Genomic DNA, 12,534 nt, shown 5'->3' with positions numbered 1-12,534 from the left:
CATTTGTTTGACCTGAACTGGAAGCATCTGTACAACCCCTTATGTAATGCAGATGGGAAAGGGACATAGATTATTGATAACTTGAGTTATTCTTTCAGGGGCTGGGAAGGTGGCTCAGTGGTAGAGTGCTTGTCTTGCATGCCTGAGGCCCTGGGTTTGATTCCTCAGCACCACATACATAGAAAAAGTCAGAAGTGATGCTGTGGCTTAAGTGGTAGAGCACTAGCCTTGTGCTGAAGAGCTCAGGGACAGTGTCCAGGCCCAGAATTCAAGCCCCATGACTGACCAAAAGAAAAAGTTTAATTTCTTCATGTGGTATGTGTATTCATGTACAATACAGCGTATTTTTCTGCACTGTATGTCTTTGTGGATAAAAATAAAAACACTATAAACAGTTTCTCTTTTTATTAAATGAGTTCAAACCAAACTCAGTAATTCAGATCTACACACAATAAAGTAAGGCAAAGATAGAGCAGAACGAATCGAAGTTGTGTAGTTAACTCAATTCCAATAATATGAAATGTGAATTTAAAGGTAAAACTATGGAAGCTTTACTGCAATGACACAGTCTGATTTTAGACAGTAGAAAACCATGTAACATCTGGAATCTCTCAAGTCTAAGAATCAATCAGCAGATACCCCTCATCTTCAAGGCACAACGATGTTTTCTACAGAGAAGTCTCTAAGAGCTAAGGTTATTGAGAGCACAGGAGAGGCAATCAGAGACTCGGGGCGTTTCTGTGGACCGTTCTCTGAAGCAGGTTACTGGTCTCGGGCGGAGGCCACCTCGGGATCCACACCGGCTTCTCCCTGGAAGCCATGCTGAGCGCAGGGTTTGGAGGCAGCCCGCAGGGCTTCCTTGTCTGGCCCGGGACATCCCCCGGGGCCATGGCTCTCCCAGGCCATGTGGCTGTGACTGTGGCTGTGGCTGTGGCAGTAGGGCCCCCCCTGTTCTGGTGCGGGGTGACTCACCCCGGGGCTCGTTCCAGAACTGACCTCCATGTTTCCGCCCACGGCCGCAGCTGTAGCCTCGGGCCCAGTCTCAGAAGCCACAGCCGTGGCCTCCCCTGGGGTGGCCCCTGAGGCCTCTGCCACCGGCCCCTTCGCTGCCGCTGGAGTCTCTTCCGCGCTTTTCACCTCAGCGCCCGCGTCACACTCTTCAGTGGCTCCTGAATACTCTTCCTTAGCTTCTGGGGTGTCCTCTGGCACAAAAAGGAAAACCAGAAAGCCGAGAAGATTTAGCTCGCGAGGCAGAGTGCTACCTCAGAGAAGCCGGGGCAACGGGACACTGTGGTCACTGCGCCGAGCACAGCGCAGGCAACAGACAGCAGGATGGACTGCACGGTGCAAGGCAAGCGAGAGAATGCTTCTGCAGAGCTGTGTGTGAAGTCTTCAGGATTCAGAGAAGTGGGGGTTCGGGCCTGCCTCTTGGGAGGAAAATGGAAGATCTTTCCCATAATTTTTTTTTTTTTTGGTCGGACTTGGGGCTTGAACTCAGGGCCTGGACACTGCCCCTGAGCACTGCCATTCAAGGATAGTGCTCCACCACTTTGAGCCATAGCCCCACTTCTGGTTTTCTTTCTTTTTTTTTGCCAGTCCTGGGGCTTGTACTCTGGGCCTGGGCACTGTCCCTGAGCTTCTTTTGCTCAAGGCTAGCACTCTAGCACCACTTCCAACTTTTTCTGTTTATGTGGTACTGAGGAATCGAACCAAGGGCTTCATGCATGCTAGGCAAGCACTCTATCACTAAGCCACATTCCCAGCCCACTTTTGGTTTTCTTGTGGTTAAGAGTCTCATGGACTTTCCTGCCTTGGCTGGCTTTAAACCATGATCCTCAATTCTTGGCCTCCAGAGCAGCTAGGATTACAGGCCATGAGCCACTAGGCACCCAGCTCCTATAAACGCTTTTGAAATTAAAAAATGTACATAGGCTGGGAATGCGGCCTAGCATGCAGGAAGCCCTGGTTTGATTTCTCAGTACCACATAAACAGAAAAAGCCAGAAGTGGTGCTGTGGCTCGGGTAGTGGTAGCCTTGAGCAAAAGAAGCTTAGGGACAGTGCCCAGGCCCTGAGTTCAAGCCCCAGGACTGGCAAAAAAAAAAAAAAAAAAGATTGTGAAACTTGCTGGCCCGTTGGTGGCTCTCACCTGTAATCCTAACTACTCAGGAGGCTGTGATCTGAGGATCATGGTTCAAACCAGCCTGAGCAGGAAAGTCTGAGAGACTCTTCTCTCCAATTAACCCACCAGAAAACCGGAAGTACATTGTGGCTCAGGTGGTAGAGCCTTAAGCCGAAGAGCTCAGGGACAGCTCCCAGGCCCAGAGTTCAAGCCCCAGGACCAACCAAAAAAAAAAAAAAAGATTGGGAAACTTTAACCTCCTATGTTGTCACCTTTCTAGCTACTGACTAAGGAAATCACAAATCCTCTCAACCTGTTTTTATCATCTGTCAAATAGGAATACTGAGAATATCTACCTACCTCACAGGGCTACTGGGAAAATGGACTAGAATGCTAGGGGCCAGGGGCTTAGGTCTGTAATCTGAGCTACTCAGGAGGCTGAAATCTGAGGACTGTGTTTCAAAGCCAGCCTGGGGAGTTCAAACCCAAGAGACTTTTATCTCCAATTAAACTGCAAAAAGCCAAAAGTGGAGCTGTAGCACAAGTGATAGAGTGCCAACCTTCAATGAAATAGCTAAGTAACGGAGCACAGGCCCTGAGTTCAAGCCTCTAGAACTGGCAAAACAAACAGACAAAACCCCCACAGGTTATAATATCTAGTGTGCTTTGTACGAAGACCCTGGGGTGGTCTTAGTGAAAAGATAGTAGCAAGATTTAAAACAGTAATGAGGAATATGAAAGGTCAGGCTGCTGAAAGAGACAGATACTAAACCCGGCTTGCATGAATGGATGTCTGAATAGGGTAAAGATAACACTGCTTTGCAAGGAAGTCAAACCACTGGTCATCAGTATACATTAACACTCATTCATCAAGTGCACTCATCCAATAACTCTGAAAACATTCTTTGGGTTTGGTTGGGTTTTTCCTTCCTGAATGAACTTCTGCACAGAGCCATTCCAGCTTAAGTTTGCAAGCCACAACAAATGTTCGTTGCCAGGCTAAGATGATGGGAATTAGTGCCTCTCCAAAGAATAGTATAAGCTGGGCACCAGTGGCTCATGCTATAATCCTAGCGACTCAGGAGGCTGAGATCTGAGGATCATAGTTCGGAGCCTGGGCAGGAAAGTCTATGAGACTTTTTTGAACTCTGAGCCAGGGCGTTGTCTTTGCACTCTTCAGCTCAAGGCAAGAGCTCTATAGCTTGAGACACAGCACCACTTCCAGTTTTCTAGTGGTTTATTAGAAATAAGAGTCTCACGGACTTTCTTGCCCAGGCTGGCTTTGAACTGTAATACTCAGATCTCAGCCTCCTGAGCAGCTAGTATAACATGCGTGAGCCACCAGCACCCAGCTCCATGAGACTAAAAAACTAAAAAAGAACAGTATAATTAGAAATTCACTTTACCTTGAGATGGATGTGACCCTGCTTTTGTTTTTCCTTTTAAACTGGTTATATGTACTGTGTGTTTGGCTGGCTCTGATATGACAGTCTTATAAGTCTGAAAGAAAGAAAAATATGTGTTTAGTTTTACTTCTTGAGCTCTAAAAATCATTGTGTCAAATTCAAAATCATTTATAGTTCTTCTCCATGTGATCATCATTAGAAGTTACAACTACAGTCCCAGCGTGGCAAAGAAATCTCTGCGTGCCATTTGCTCATTTACTCTCCCTTTACAAACCTTTTGCCACTAAGTACAATATTCTAAAAGAGAACCGTGCTCTAAAAATGGTAATCAGAGTTAACTGAAAATACAGTGAAGACAAAGGAAGGCAAGCTGGTGCTGGTGGCTCACACCTATAATCCCAGCTACTGGGGAGACTGAGATCTGAGGATCATGGTTCAAACCTAGCCAACTAACCAGCAAAAAGCCAGGATGGAGTGTGGCTCAAGTGGTAGAGCAATCAGGCTGAATGATAAAACAATAAAAATCAAGTGATTATGAAGCCATGAATTCAACCCCTCCTCACACACAAGTTTTTAAAAAAGATTCCCAAGTGACATAGTTAGAGCCTAACAAAGATACCTTCATTAAGATAAGCTGGGGTTCATCATAAAAACAACACTATTACCTGGATGCAGATTATCCAAGGAAAAAGTATGGTGCAGAAATAGACCAATGTATAGGTTACTTTGCATTTCACACTCAGTCTCCCTGGCCTGCATTCAGCTAGAACATGTAGGAAGCCAGAGTTTAATTCCTAATACCAAAAATGAATAAACAAAAATGAAAATTTTAGCCAGGCACTGGTGGCTCAGGTCTGTAATCTTAGCTACTAAGGAAGCTGAAGTCTGAGGATCCTGGTTCAAAGCCAGCCAGGGCAGGAAAGTCCAATTAACCACCAGAAAACCAGAAGTGGCACTGTGGTTCAAATGGTAGAGTGCTTGCTTTGAGCTGAAGAGCTCAGGGACAGCTCCCAGGTCCAGAGTTCAAGTTCCATGACCAAATAAACAAAAAAAGAAAATCTCACTCCAGATATAGCTGTGTGTATTGTTTTAGCTCTCTTTTCGCTGGAAGGTTTGGGCTTGGTTACTGTAAAGGTGATGTATAGTTACATAAATCAGGTACTGAGCACATTTCTTTTTGGACAATGTCACTCTCTCCCTGTTTTTCCCTCCTGCTCCCACCCACAAGTTGTATCGTTCATTTTCAACCAGTGTTTAGTGAGCACCACTGCTGCATTTTCTCCATTTCTATGCACCCTCCACCCCACCAAAGACAGAAAATAGAACAAGAGAAAAAGGAAAAACAGAAAAAGCAATAAAGAAAAAACCTTGTTTCCATTTCCTGGTGTTCATTTCAATAAATATTATTTTATAGGATCAGATGCACAGTGGCATTGTACCTTTGTGTTTGTCTCTTTAAACCTGTAGGCACGGCTCTCCTGTCAGCCAGTCCCTCTGTACTGGTCTTAGGAAGACCTGACACCCCAGGCCCCCTCAACTTCCATATAAACAGTGCAGGGTGTAGCTAAAATTTTGCACTCTGATACTTTCATCTCTGAGTGTCTTATAAATACTCTAATAAAGAATATGAGGTGGCCGGGCGCTGGTGGCTCACGCCTGTAATACTAGCTACTCAGGAGGTTGAGATCTGAGGATCACGGTTCAAAGCCAGCAGGGGCAGGAGAAACCGTGAGACTCCTATCTCCAATAAACCACCAGAAAACCGGAAGTGGCACTGTAGCTCAAGTGGTAGAGCGCTCGCCTTGAGCTGAAGAGCTGAGGGACAGCACCCAGGCCCAGAGTTCAAGCCCCAGGACCGACAAAAAAAAAAAAGAATATGAGGGCTGGGAATGTGGCTCAGTGGTAGAATGCTTGCCTTGCATGCATAAGGCCCTGGATTCAGTTCCTCAATGTGTCCACATAAACAGAAAATGTTGGAAGTGGTGCTGTGGCTCAAGTGGCAGAGCATGAGCCTTGAGCTGAGGGACAGCGCCCAGGCCCAGAGTACAAGACCACAACCAACAAAAAGAAAAAAGAAAAAAAAAAAGATGTGAACCTTGAATCTTCCATGTAAGACTTTAAGCTGGGTGCCAGTGGCTCATGCCTGTAATCCTAGCTACTTAGGAGGCTGAGATCTGAGGATCACGGTTCAAAGCCAGCCCAGACAGGAAAAGTTCATGAGACTCTTATCTCTGACCACCAAAAAACTGGAAGTAGAGCTGTAGCCCAAAGTGGTAGAGGGCTAGCCTTGAGCAGAACAGCTCAGGGACAGTGCCCAGGCCCTGAGTTCAAGCCCCACAACTGACAAAACAACAAAAATCTTCATAATCATCTAGACACTAAATTCTCATGAAAACATGACAATATATTCTCTGATTACATTAATCCAATGTCCTGATCTTAACACTGTTTTGAGTTTTACCAAACTTTGGATTGTCAATCTTTGGATTCCTGAACACTACTTACATAATATCCACCCGCACTGACTGTGACACCAACAACCAGATAATAAAGCATATTGGATCTCGATGTTCCAGGGGTTTTGTTGGATGACATCTGGCGAAGGGATGCTATGGAAAGCAAGTTTGAACAGAGTCACCATCATTTCAGCAGTCATTTCCTGTACATCTTCAAAAAAAAAAATCACAGCACAGAAGCCTGGCGCCAGTGGTTCAAACTTGTAATCCTAGCTACTCAGGAGGCTGAAATCTGAGGATCACAGTTCAAAGCCAGCCAATAAACCACCAGAAAACCAAAAGTGGCACTGTGGCTCAAGTGGTAGAGCACTAGCCTTGAGGTGAAGAGCTGAGGGACAGCGCTCAAGCCCAGAGTTCGAACCCCATGACCGACCAAAAAAAAAAAAAATTACAGCACATGAATCTAAACAAATGACTTAGAGTAAGAAAGGAAACAAAATAGATCTACTTAAATATTTATTCTGCAGTGCTAGAATTTGTACATACTATAATGCCCTGGAATTAAAATTTTACAATAGACTCAAAGCTAGGAGCTTAAGTTTCATAGAGCTTACCATTTTTAATTTAAAGAAAAAGCAGAGACATTTACGCATTCAGTCAACAAATACAGGTGAGCACCCACATGTTTGTAATTGTTATAAACATAAAGGATACCACTGTGGACCAGACAAACACGGTCCCTAATCCCTTAGTAGCTCAAGTCTAGAAAAAGTGTGTGTGTGTGTGTGTGTGTGTGTGTGTGTGTATATATATATATATATGTGTGTGTAGAAAGGATTATAGATGGGGCTGGGAAGGTGGGTCAGTGGTAGAGTGCTTGCCTCGCATGCATGAGGCCCTGGATTCGATTCCTCAGCACCACATAAACAGAAAAAGCCAGAAGTGGTGCTGTGGCTCCAGTGGTAGGGTGCTAGTCTTGAGCGGAAGAGCTGAGGGACAGCACCCAAGCCCAGAGTTCAGGCCCCACGACCGACAAAAAAAAAGAAAAAAAGACTTATAGACAAATAATTGTGATACAGTTTGAAAAGAGTTGTAATAGTTGTTCAGTAGATTAAAATTGCTGAGAAAAAAATCAGCAAGCTGGCTCAAGATAAATGTTCAAAGAGACTCGTCTCTTCATTTCAAAAGTAAGCAGGAGTCTGTCAGATAAACCGAAGAGAAATGGCTCAGGGCTGAAGGCTGTGCGTGCTTGCTTGCATGGGGTGGTGTGTCTGGAGAAGGTCACAGTCACCCGAAGTGGCCCGACACTGAGCACGACAGATGACAACTTGCACAAGGCAGATCTTAAGACATCTGCACAGTTTCAAGCCTTCATAGTAGCAAAATCACAGTTTGGATGTAAAAGGCAATCTCTTGGAAACCCCCTTCCCGCGCGCCCCTCACTGGCACACATAAAAGGGGGCCCAGTAGCCTATGATGAAAGGTTATGGCTTTGACTTGCGCTTGAAAATAAGTGCACACGGAGTGCTAACGGCCTATGTCAGCTACTCAAGAGGCTGAAATCTGGAGGATCTGGGTTCAAAGCTAGCCCAGGCAGAACTGTCCAAGAAACTCCATCTACAAGTTAACCATCACTAAGCTGGACAGGTAACATGGTACACTATCAGGCATGAGTAACAAGAAAGCTGAGTGAGAGCATTTGGCCTTGAATTCAAGCCCCAGTACTGGTGGGTGCATGTGTGCGCGCATGCACACACACACACACACACACACACACACACACACACACCCCTGAAACAATTTATCAAAGTAGAAAGTACCAATAAAACATTCATTAATGCTTTCAAATGAAGACAAATTTAAGTGTTATCAATGCTATGTCTTTAAGATACATAAATCAGTGCTACAAAAATATTAATTAGACAAAATAAAAGGAGAATCAATATGGTTAGCATCAGTACTGGTAATGATGCATTCAGAAATGTTTTAGCTCCTTGCATTTTGCCTCAAGCTGGAGAAGGAATTCTCTAAACCTGCTTACCTAAGCAAACAAGGCACATATGAGGGTATGTGAAGGCTCAGAGTAAAGGAGTTCATCTTTCTCCTCTCCTTCCCATCAAAACAGCCCAGTTATTATCAGTACAAAATAGTCCAGCACCAGCACCTGTGGTTCACGCCTGTAATCCTAGCTTTAGTCAGGAGGCTGAGATCTGAGGATCACCAGGGCAGGAAAAGTCCATGAGATTCTTGTCTCCGATTAGCCACCAAAAAGCTCCAAGTGGAGCTGGGCTCAGGAGGTTAGAGCACTCACTGGCCTTGGGCAGAAAACCTCAGACAGCGACCCAGGCCCTAAATTCAAGCTCCAGGGCAGGCACAAAACAAAAGATGTAATTAAATGAATGTTTTCGCTCTATTCTTGGGGGGGGGGGAGGACACCAACTCTCCTGCTGGGCATAGAGACTCAGGGAAGCTTTAGGGAGGAACCCTAACCTCACAGCCCACCAGCACTCCCAAGAAAAATAAGAGGAGGAAAGATTTCCCTCTCCACCCACCCCCCCTCACCTGGGCCTCACCAAAACCACAAAGCAGAGCCCCTGGCAGGGGGAGTGTCCTGGCAGGGAAGGGGGTGTCCTGGCAGAGGGGGTGTCCTGGCAGGGGGGGTGTCCTGGCCGGGGAGAGGGTGTCCTGGCCGGAGAGGGGGTGTCCTAGCAGGGGGGGTGTCCTGGCAGGGGGATGTCCTAGCAGGGGGGTGGGGGGGAGAGATATCCTGCAGGCCCTTTTCTGGCTCCTGGGAAACTGAGCTTCCGGGGACTGCCGTTAGAGGCCAGCCTGGGTAGAAGCCCTGGCAGACCCCCTCTCCAAACATCAGCCAGCCAGGCCCCGCCAGTCTGGCCCAGGTGTGCGGCGCCGGAATCGCACACAACCTGCCAGGGGAGCCCCTGAGGTCCGTCCTCCAGCCAGCGACGGGAAGGGGGGGGCGGGGCGCTCGCCGGGTCCCCCGGGCCGCGGCGCCTACGCCGGTGCCCCGCGTTCCAGGCCCCGGGCCGGTCTGCGCTCACGGCTCGGCCCGCCGACGGAGGAGGGTGCGGGCCGGACGGCGGCCAGGCCTCGGGGAGCGGCGGGCAACCCATCCGCCCCGTCGGGCCCTCCGCGCCCGGCCCGCAACGGCATTTAGCGACCGCCCGTCCGGCCGCCGGGCCCTCGGGCTCACCGGGAGCCCCGCCCCGCCGGGCCGCCCCACGCCGCGACGGCCGCGGGTCCGCGGCCCAGCCCGCGCGCCGGGGCCAACCGCAGCCCACGGACGCGGCCGCCGGGGTCCCCAGCGACGCGGGGTGGGCCGGGGCCGGGTGCGAGCGGGGTCGGGGCGCCTCTCCTCAGCCCGACGCCGGCACTCACCGTCCTTCCCGAGCGGCGCGGGGCTCGGGGGCGCCCTCCGGGGCAGAGCCAGGGTCCGGGAGACCACCCGGCGGAGATACATCGCGTCCCCGCGCGCTCCGCCGCCGTCCCGCGCGCCGCGCCGCCCGACGCCCAGGCACGCGGCCCCGAGCGCCGCGCCCCGCCCCGCGCCGCCCCGCCCGACCCGACGCCCCGCCCGACCCGACGCCCAGGCACGCGGCCCCGAGCGCCCCGCCCCGCCCCGCCCCACCCGACCCGACACCGCCCCGCCCCGCCCCGCCCCGCCCCGACGCCCGGGCACGCGGCCCTGAGCACCTCGCCCCGCCCCGCCCCGCCCCGATGCCCGGGTACGCGGCCCTAAACACCTCGCCCCGCCCCGCCCCGCCCCGCCCCACCTGACCCGACACCGCCCCGCTGCCCCGACGCCCGGGCACGCGGCCCTGAGCACCGCGGCCCTGAGCACCTCGCCCCACCCCGCCGCCCCGCCCCGCGCCGCCGCCCCGCGCCGCCGCCCCGCGCCCCCGCCCCGCGCCCGGACGTGCGGATCGCAGGCCTCAGCTAGCCCGCGCCTCGCACCTCGCACCTCGCACCTCCGCCCGGGCGCTCTCCCGCCGCCCCCGAGTCGGTGGACGCATCTCAGGGATCCCGTCCGGCATCTTGAGGTACACCCCCCCCCAGCGCAGCCTGGGGGCTCCGGACTCAGTTTACCTCTCCCGCTCCAGCTGGAAGGCGCTGTGCGGACCAGGCGAGGGGAGGGGCCGGAGGAAGAAGCCCCAGAAGCCCCAGGCACCACGGACGTGCAGGCTGTCCGGACATGACCAGCGGCTTCCCCGGTGCCCATGACGGGGCTGGGAAGGGGCCGAGTGGTAGAGTGCTCTCGTCTGCATGCTTGAAGCCCTGGGTTCGAGTCCGCAGTACCACATGCACAGAAAAAAAGCGGCAGCCTTGAGCACAAGAAGTTCAGGGTCAGCGCAGGGCGCTGAGGTGCTCGGTTTCCTATGTGGTCACATGGAAGGGACCATTTCCTAACGTGAGCTTCTTCCTGTGCGTCCGACACTGAAGCTAAGATGTAGCCTGGCGGTAGAGCATGTGCTTACAGTGCTTGAGGCTAGGGAAGAGAGGGAAATTATTCCTAGTGGTTAAAGTCATTACACTGTTCCCCCCTCACCCCCACCCAAAAAAAAGCATTATAAGAAGAAGTAGCTGGACATCATGGCTCACACTTCGAATCCTAGCTGCTCAGGAGGTTGAGATCTGGAAGGCTGGTGTTCATAGCCTGCTTGAGAAGAAAAATCCTCTAGACTCCATCTCAAGTAACCCGCAAAAAAGCTGGATGGACTGGAGGCATGGTTCAAGTGGTAGAGCTCCAGCCCTAAGCGAGAAAACCAAGTGAGCTAGAGGCCCTGAGCTCAAGTCACAGTACTGGCAGGTCTATGTAAATCATTGAACAACTAGGGAAGCCCCTTTCAGGGCTCCTCAGACCCTTCACCAAGAAGGTGGTATTCCTGAAAATAGGAAAACAGATTGGTACACTTACCACATTTGACCAGCACCTAACTGTTACTGAACTGCTAGGAGCTAGGCCAGACTGACAAGTCAAACCACATCTATTTACTTCTGCAGCTCATTCTTGCCTTGGTGTACTTGGGGATGAAACTTGACTGGCTTGTCATCGACAAAGGCAAGTAAATGGACTTGAATGAATGCATATATGCCTTTTATTGCTATTTTCTCCTGTTGTAAGCAGCAGACCCTAAAGCTGTTTTGCATTCTGAATTCCCAGCTGTTTCTGGAACCCCAGTGTAGTGTGACATTGGCCTTTACTAAAGAGGACTCTTTCAGGCTCTAGCTAGCTTCCTAGCAACTGGCTGGTCCCGTTATTCATGAGGCTGCCCTTGAGCACATCCTTGGCATTTTTCTTGTCTGAAAAACAAGAATCTGGGGTCAGAGATAGCTTGCTTACCTCAGATGACCTTCATCTAACCTGCTTGCTGATGAAGATGGTATGAATTCTGAAAGCATGTTGTAAGATCCTCTCATAACAATCTTGGCGATTCTTTCACAGCTTAAGAGCTATGCAATTAAAAGCAATTTTGATAGAACTAGTGATTTCCTAGACTCCACATGAAGCTTGAAAGCAGCTGAGTTTCTCCTAGTACTGTTTGTAGGCTGCAATATGTTTTTTTTTGTTTTGTTTTGTTTTGCTTTGGGACAAGATTTCATTGTATAACATGGGCTGGCCTCAAACTGGCAATGCTTCTACAGCCTCCTGAATACATATATCTAGATTTACACATGTATCTTCTACCTATATATCTATCTAGATATATGTATTCAGGAATGCCTATTTTTTTCTTCTTTTGAGAGATCAATATTGACAGAAAGCAAAACAATTTAGGAGTGCAAAGGAAATAAAAAAGGTAACCATAAAAAAGTCCTAAAAAGAACCCTGTTCTGGGCTGGGAAGGTGGCTTGATGGTAGAGTGCTTGCCCTGAATGCATGAGGCCCTGGGTTTGATTCCTCAGCACCACATACACGGAAAAAGCTGCAAGTGGTGCTGTGGCTCAAAAAAAACCCAACCCTGCCCTAAATAATTTACATACAATGGAGAGTTTTTTGTTGTTGTTGTTTTTGTCGGTCATGGGCACTGTCCCTATGCTCTTTAGCTCAAGGTGAGTGCTCTAACATTTGAGCCATAGTGCCACTTCCAGTTTTCTGGTGGTTTATTGGAGAGAAGAGTCTCACGGACTTTCCTGCCCAGACTGGCTTTGAACCTCGATCTCAGCCTCCCAGGATTACAGGCGTGAGCCCCCAATGCCTGCAGAGAGAAGGTTTTTGTTGTTGTTGTTGGTTTTTTGTTTTCTGTTTGGTGACAATCTTGGGGCTTGAACTTTGGCTCAGAGCTAGTGCTCTACTACTTGAACTGTCCAGCCCTACTTCCCCACTTTTCTGGTGACTACTAATTGAGGTAAGAGTCTCACGGACTTTCCTGCCTGAGCTGGCTTTGAACCACACTCTCAGATCTCAGCCTCCTTAGTAGCTAGGATTACACGCATGAGCCATTGGCACCTGGCTGAAAAGGTTATTTTCTGTTGTTGTTTTTAAAGAAAGTGTCTTACAGCCAGGTGCCAGTGGCTCACGCCTGTAATCCTAGC

General features: G+C 49.8%; 1 protein-coding gene across 1 annotated transcript; it reads right to left on the bottom strand.

Moving 5' to 3' along the window:
• Positions 1–390: 390 nt before the first annotated feature.
• On the bottom strand, positions 391–9,504 carry LOC122127205 (mitochondria localized glutamic acid rich protein). Its single transcript, XM_042701818.1, has 4 exons — positions 9,379–9,504; positions 6,032–6,135; positions 3,527–3,620; positions 391–1,202 (listed from the first exon to the last, which is right to left on the bottom strand). The coding sequence occupies exons 1-4, from the start codon at positions 9,458–9,460 to the stop codon at positions 763–765; spliced, it is 720 nt and encodes a 239-aa protein (XP_042557752.1). The 5' UTR covers positions 9,461–9,504; the 3' UTR covers positions 391–762.
• Positions 9,505–12,534: the final 3,030 nt, after the last annotated feature.

The sequence above is a fragment of the Dipodomys spectabilis genome, unplaced genomic scaffold, assembly GCF_019054845.1.
Source record: "Dipodomys spectabilis isolate Male_0828 unplaced genomic scaffold, ASM1905484v1 ptg000297l, whole genome shotgun sequence".
Lineage (NCBI taxonomy): Eukaryota > Metazoa > Chordata > Mammalia > Rodentia > Heteromyidae > Dipodomys > Dipodomys spectabilis.
This window is presented reverse-complemented; position numbering and strand designations above follow the sequence as displayed.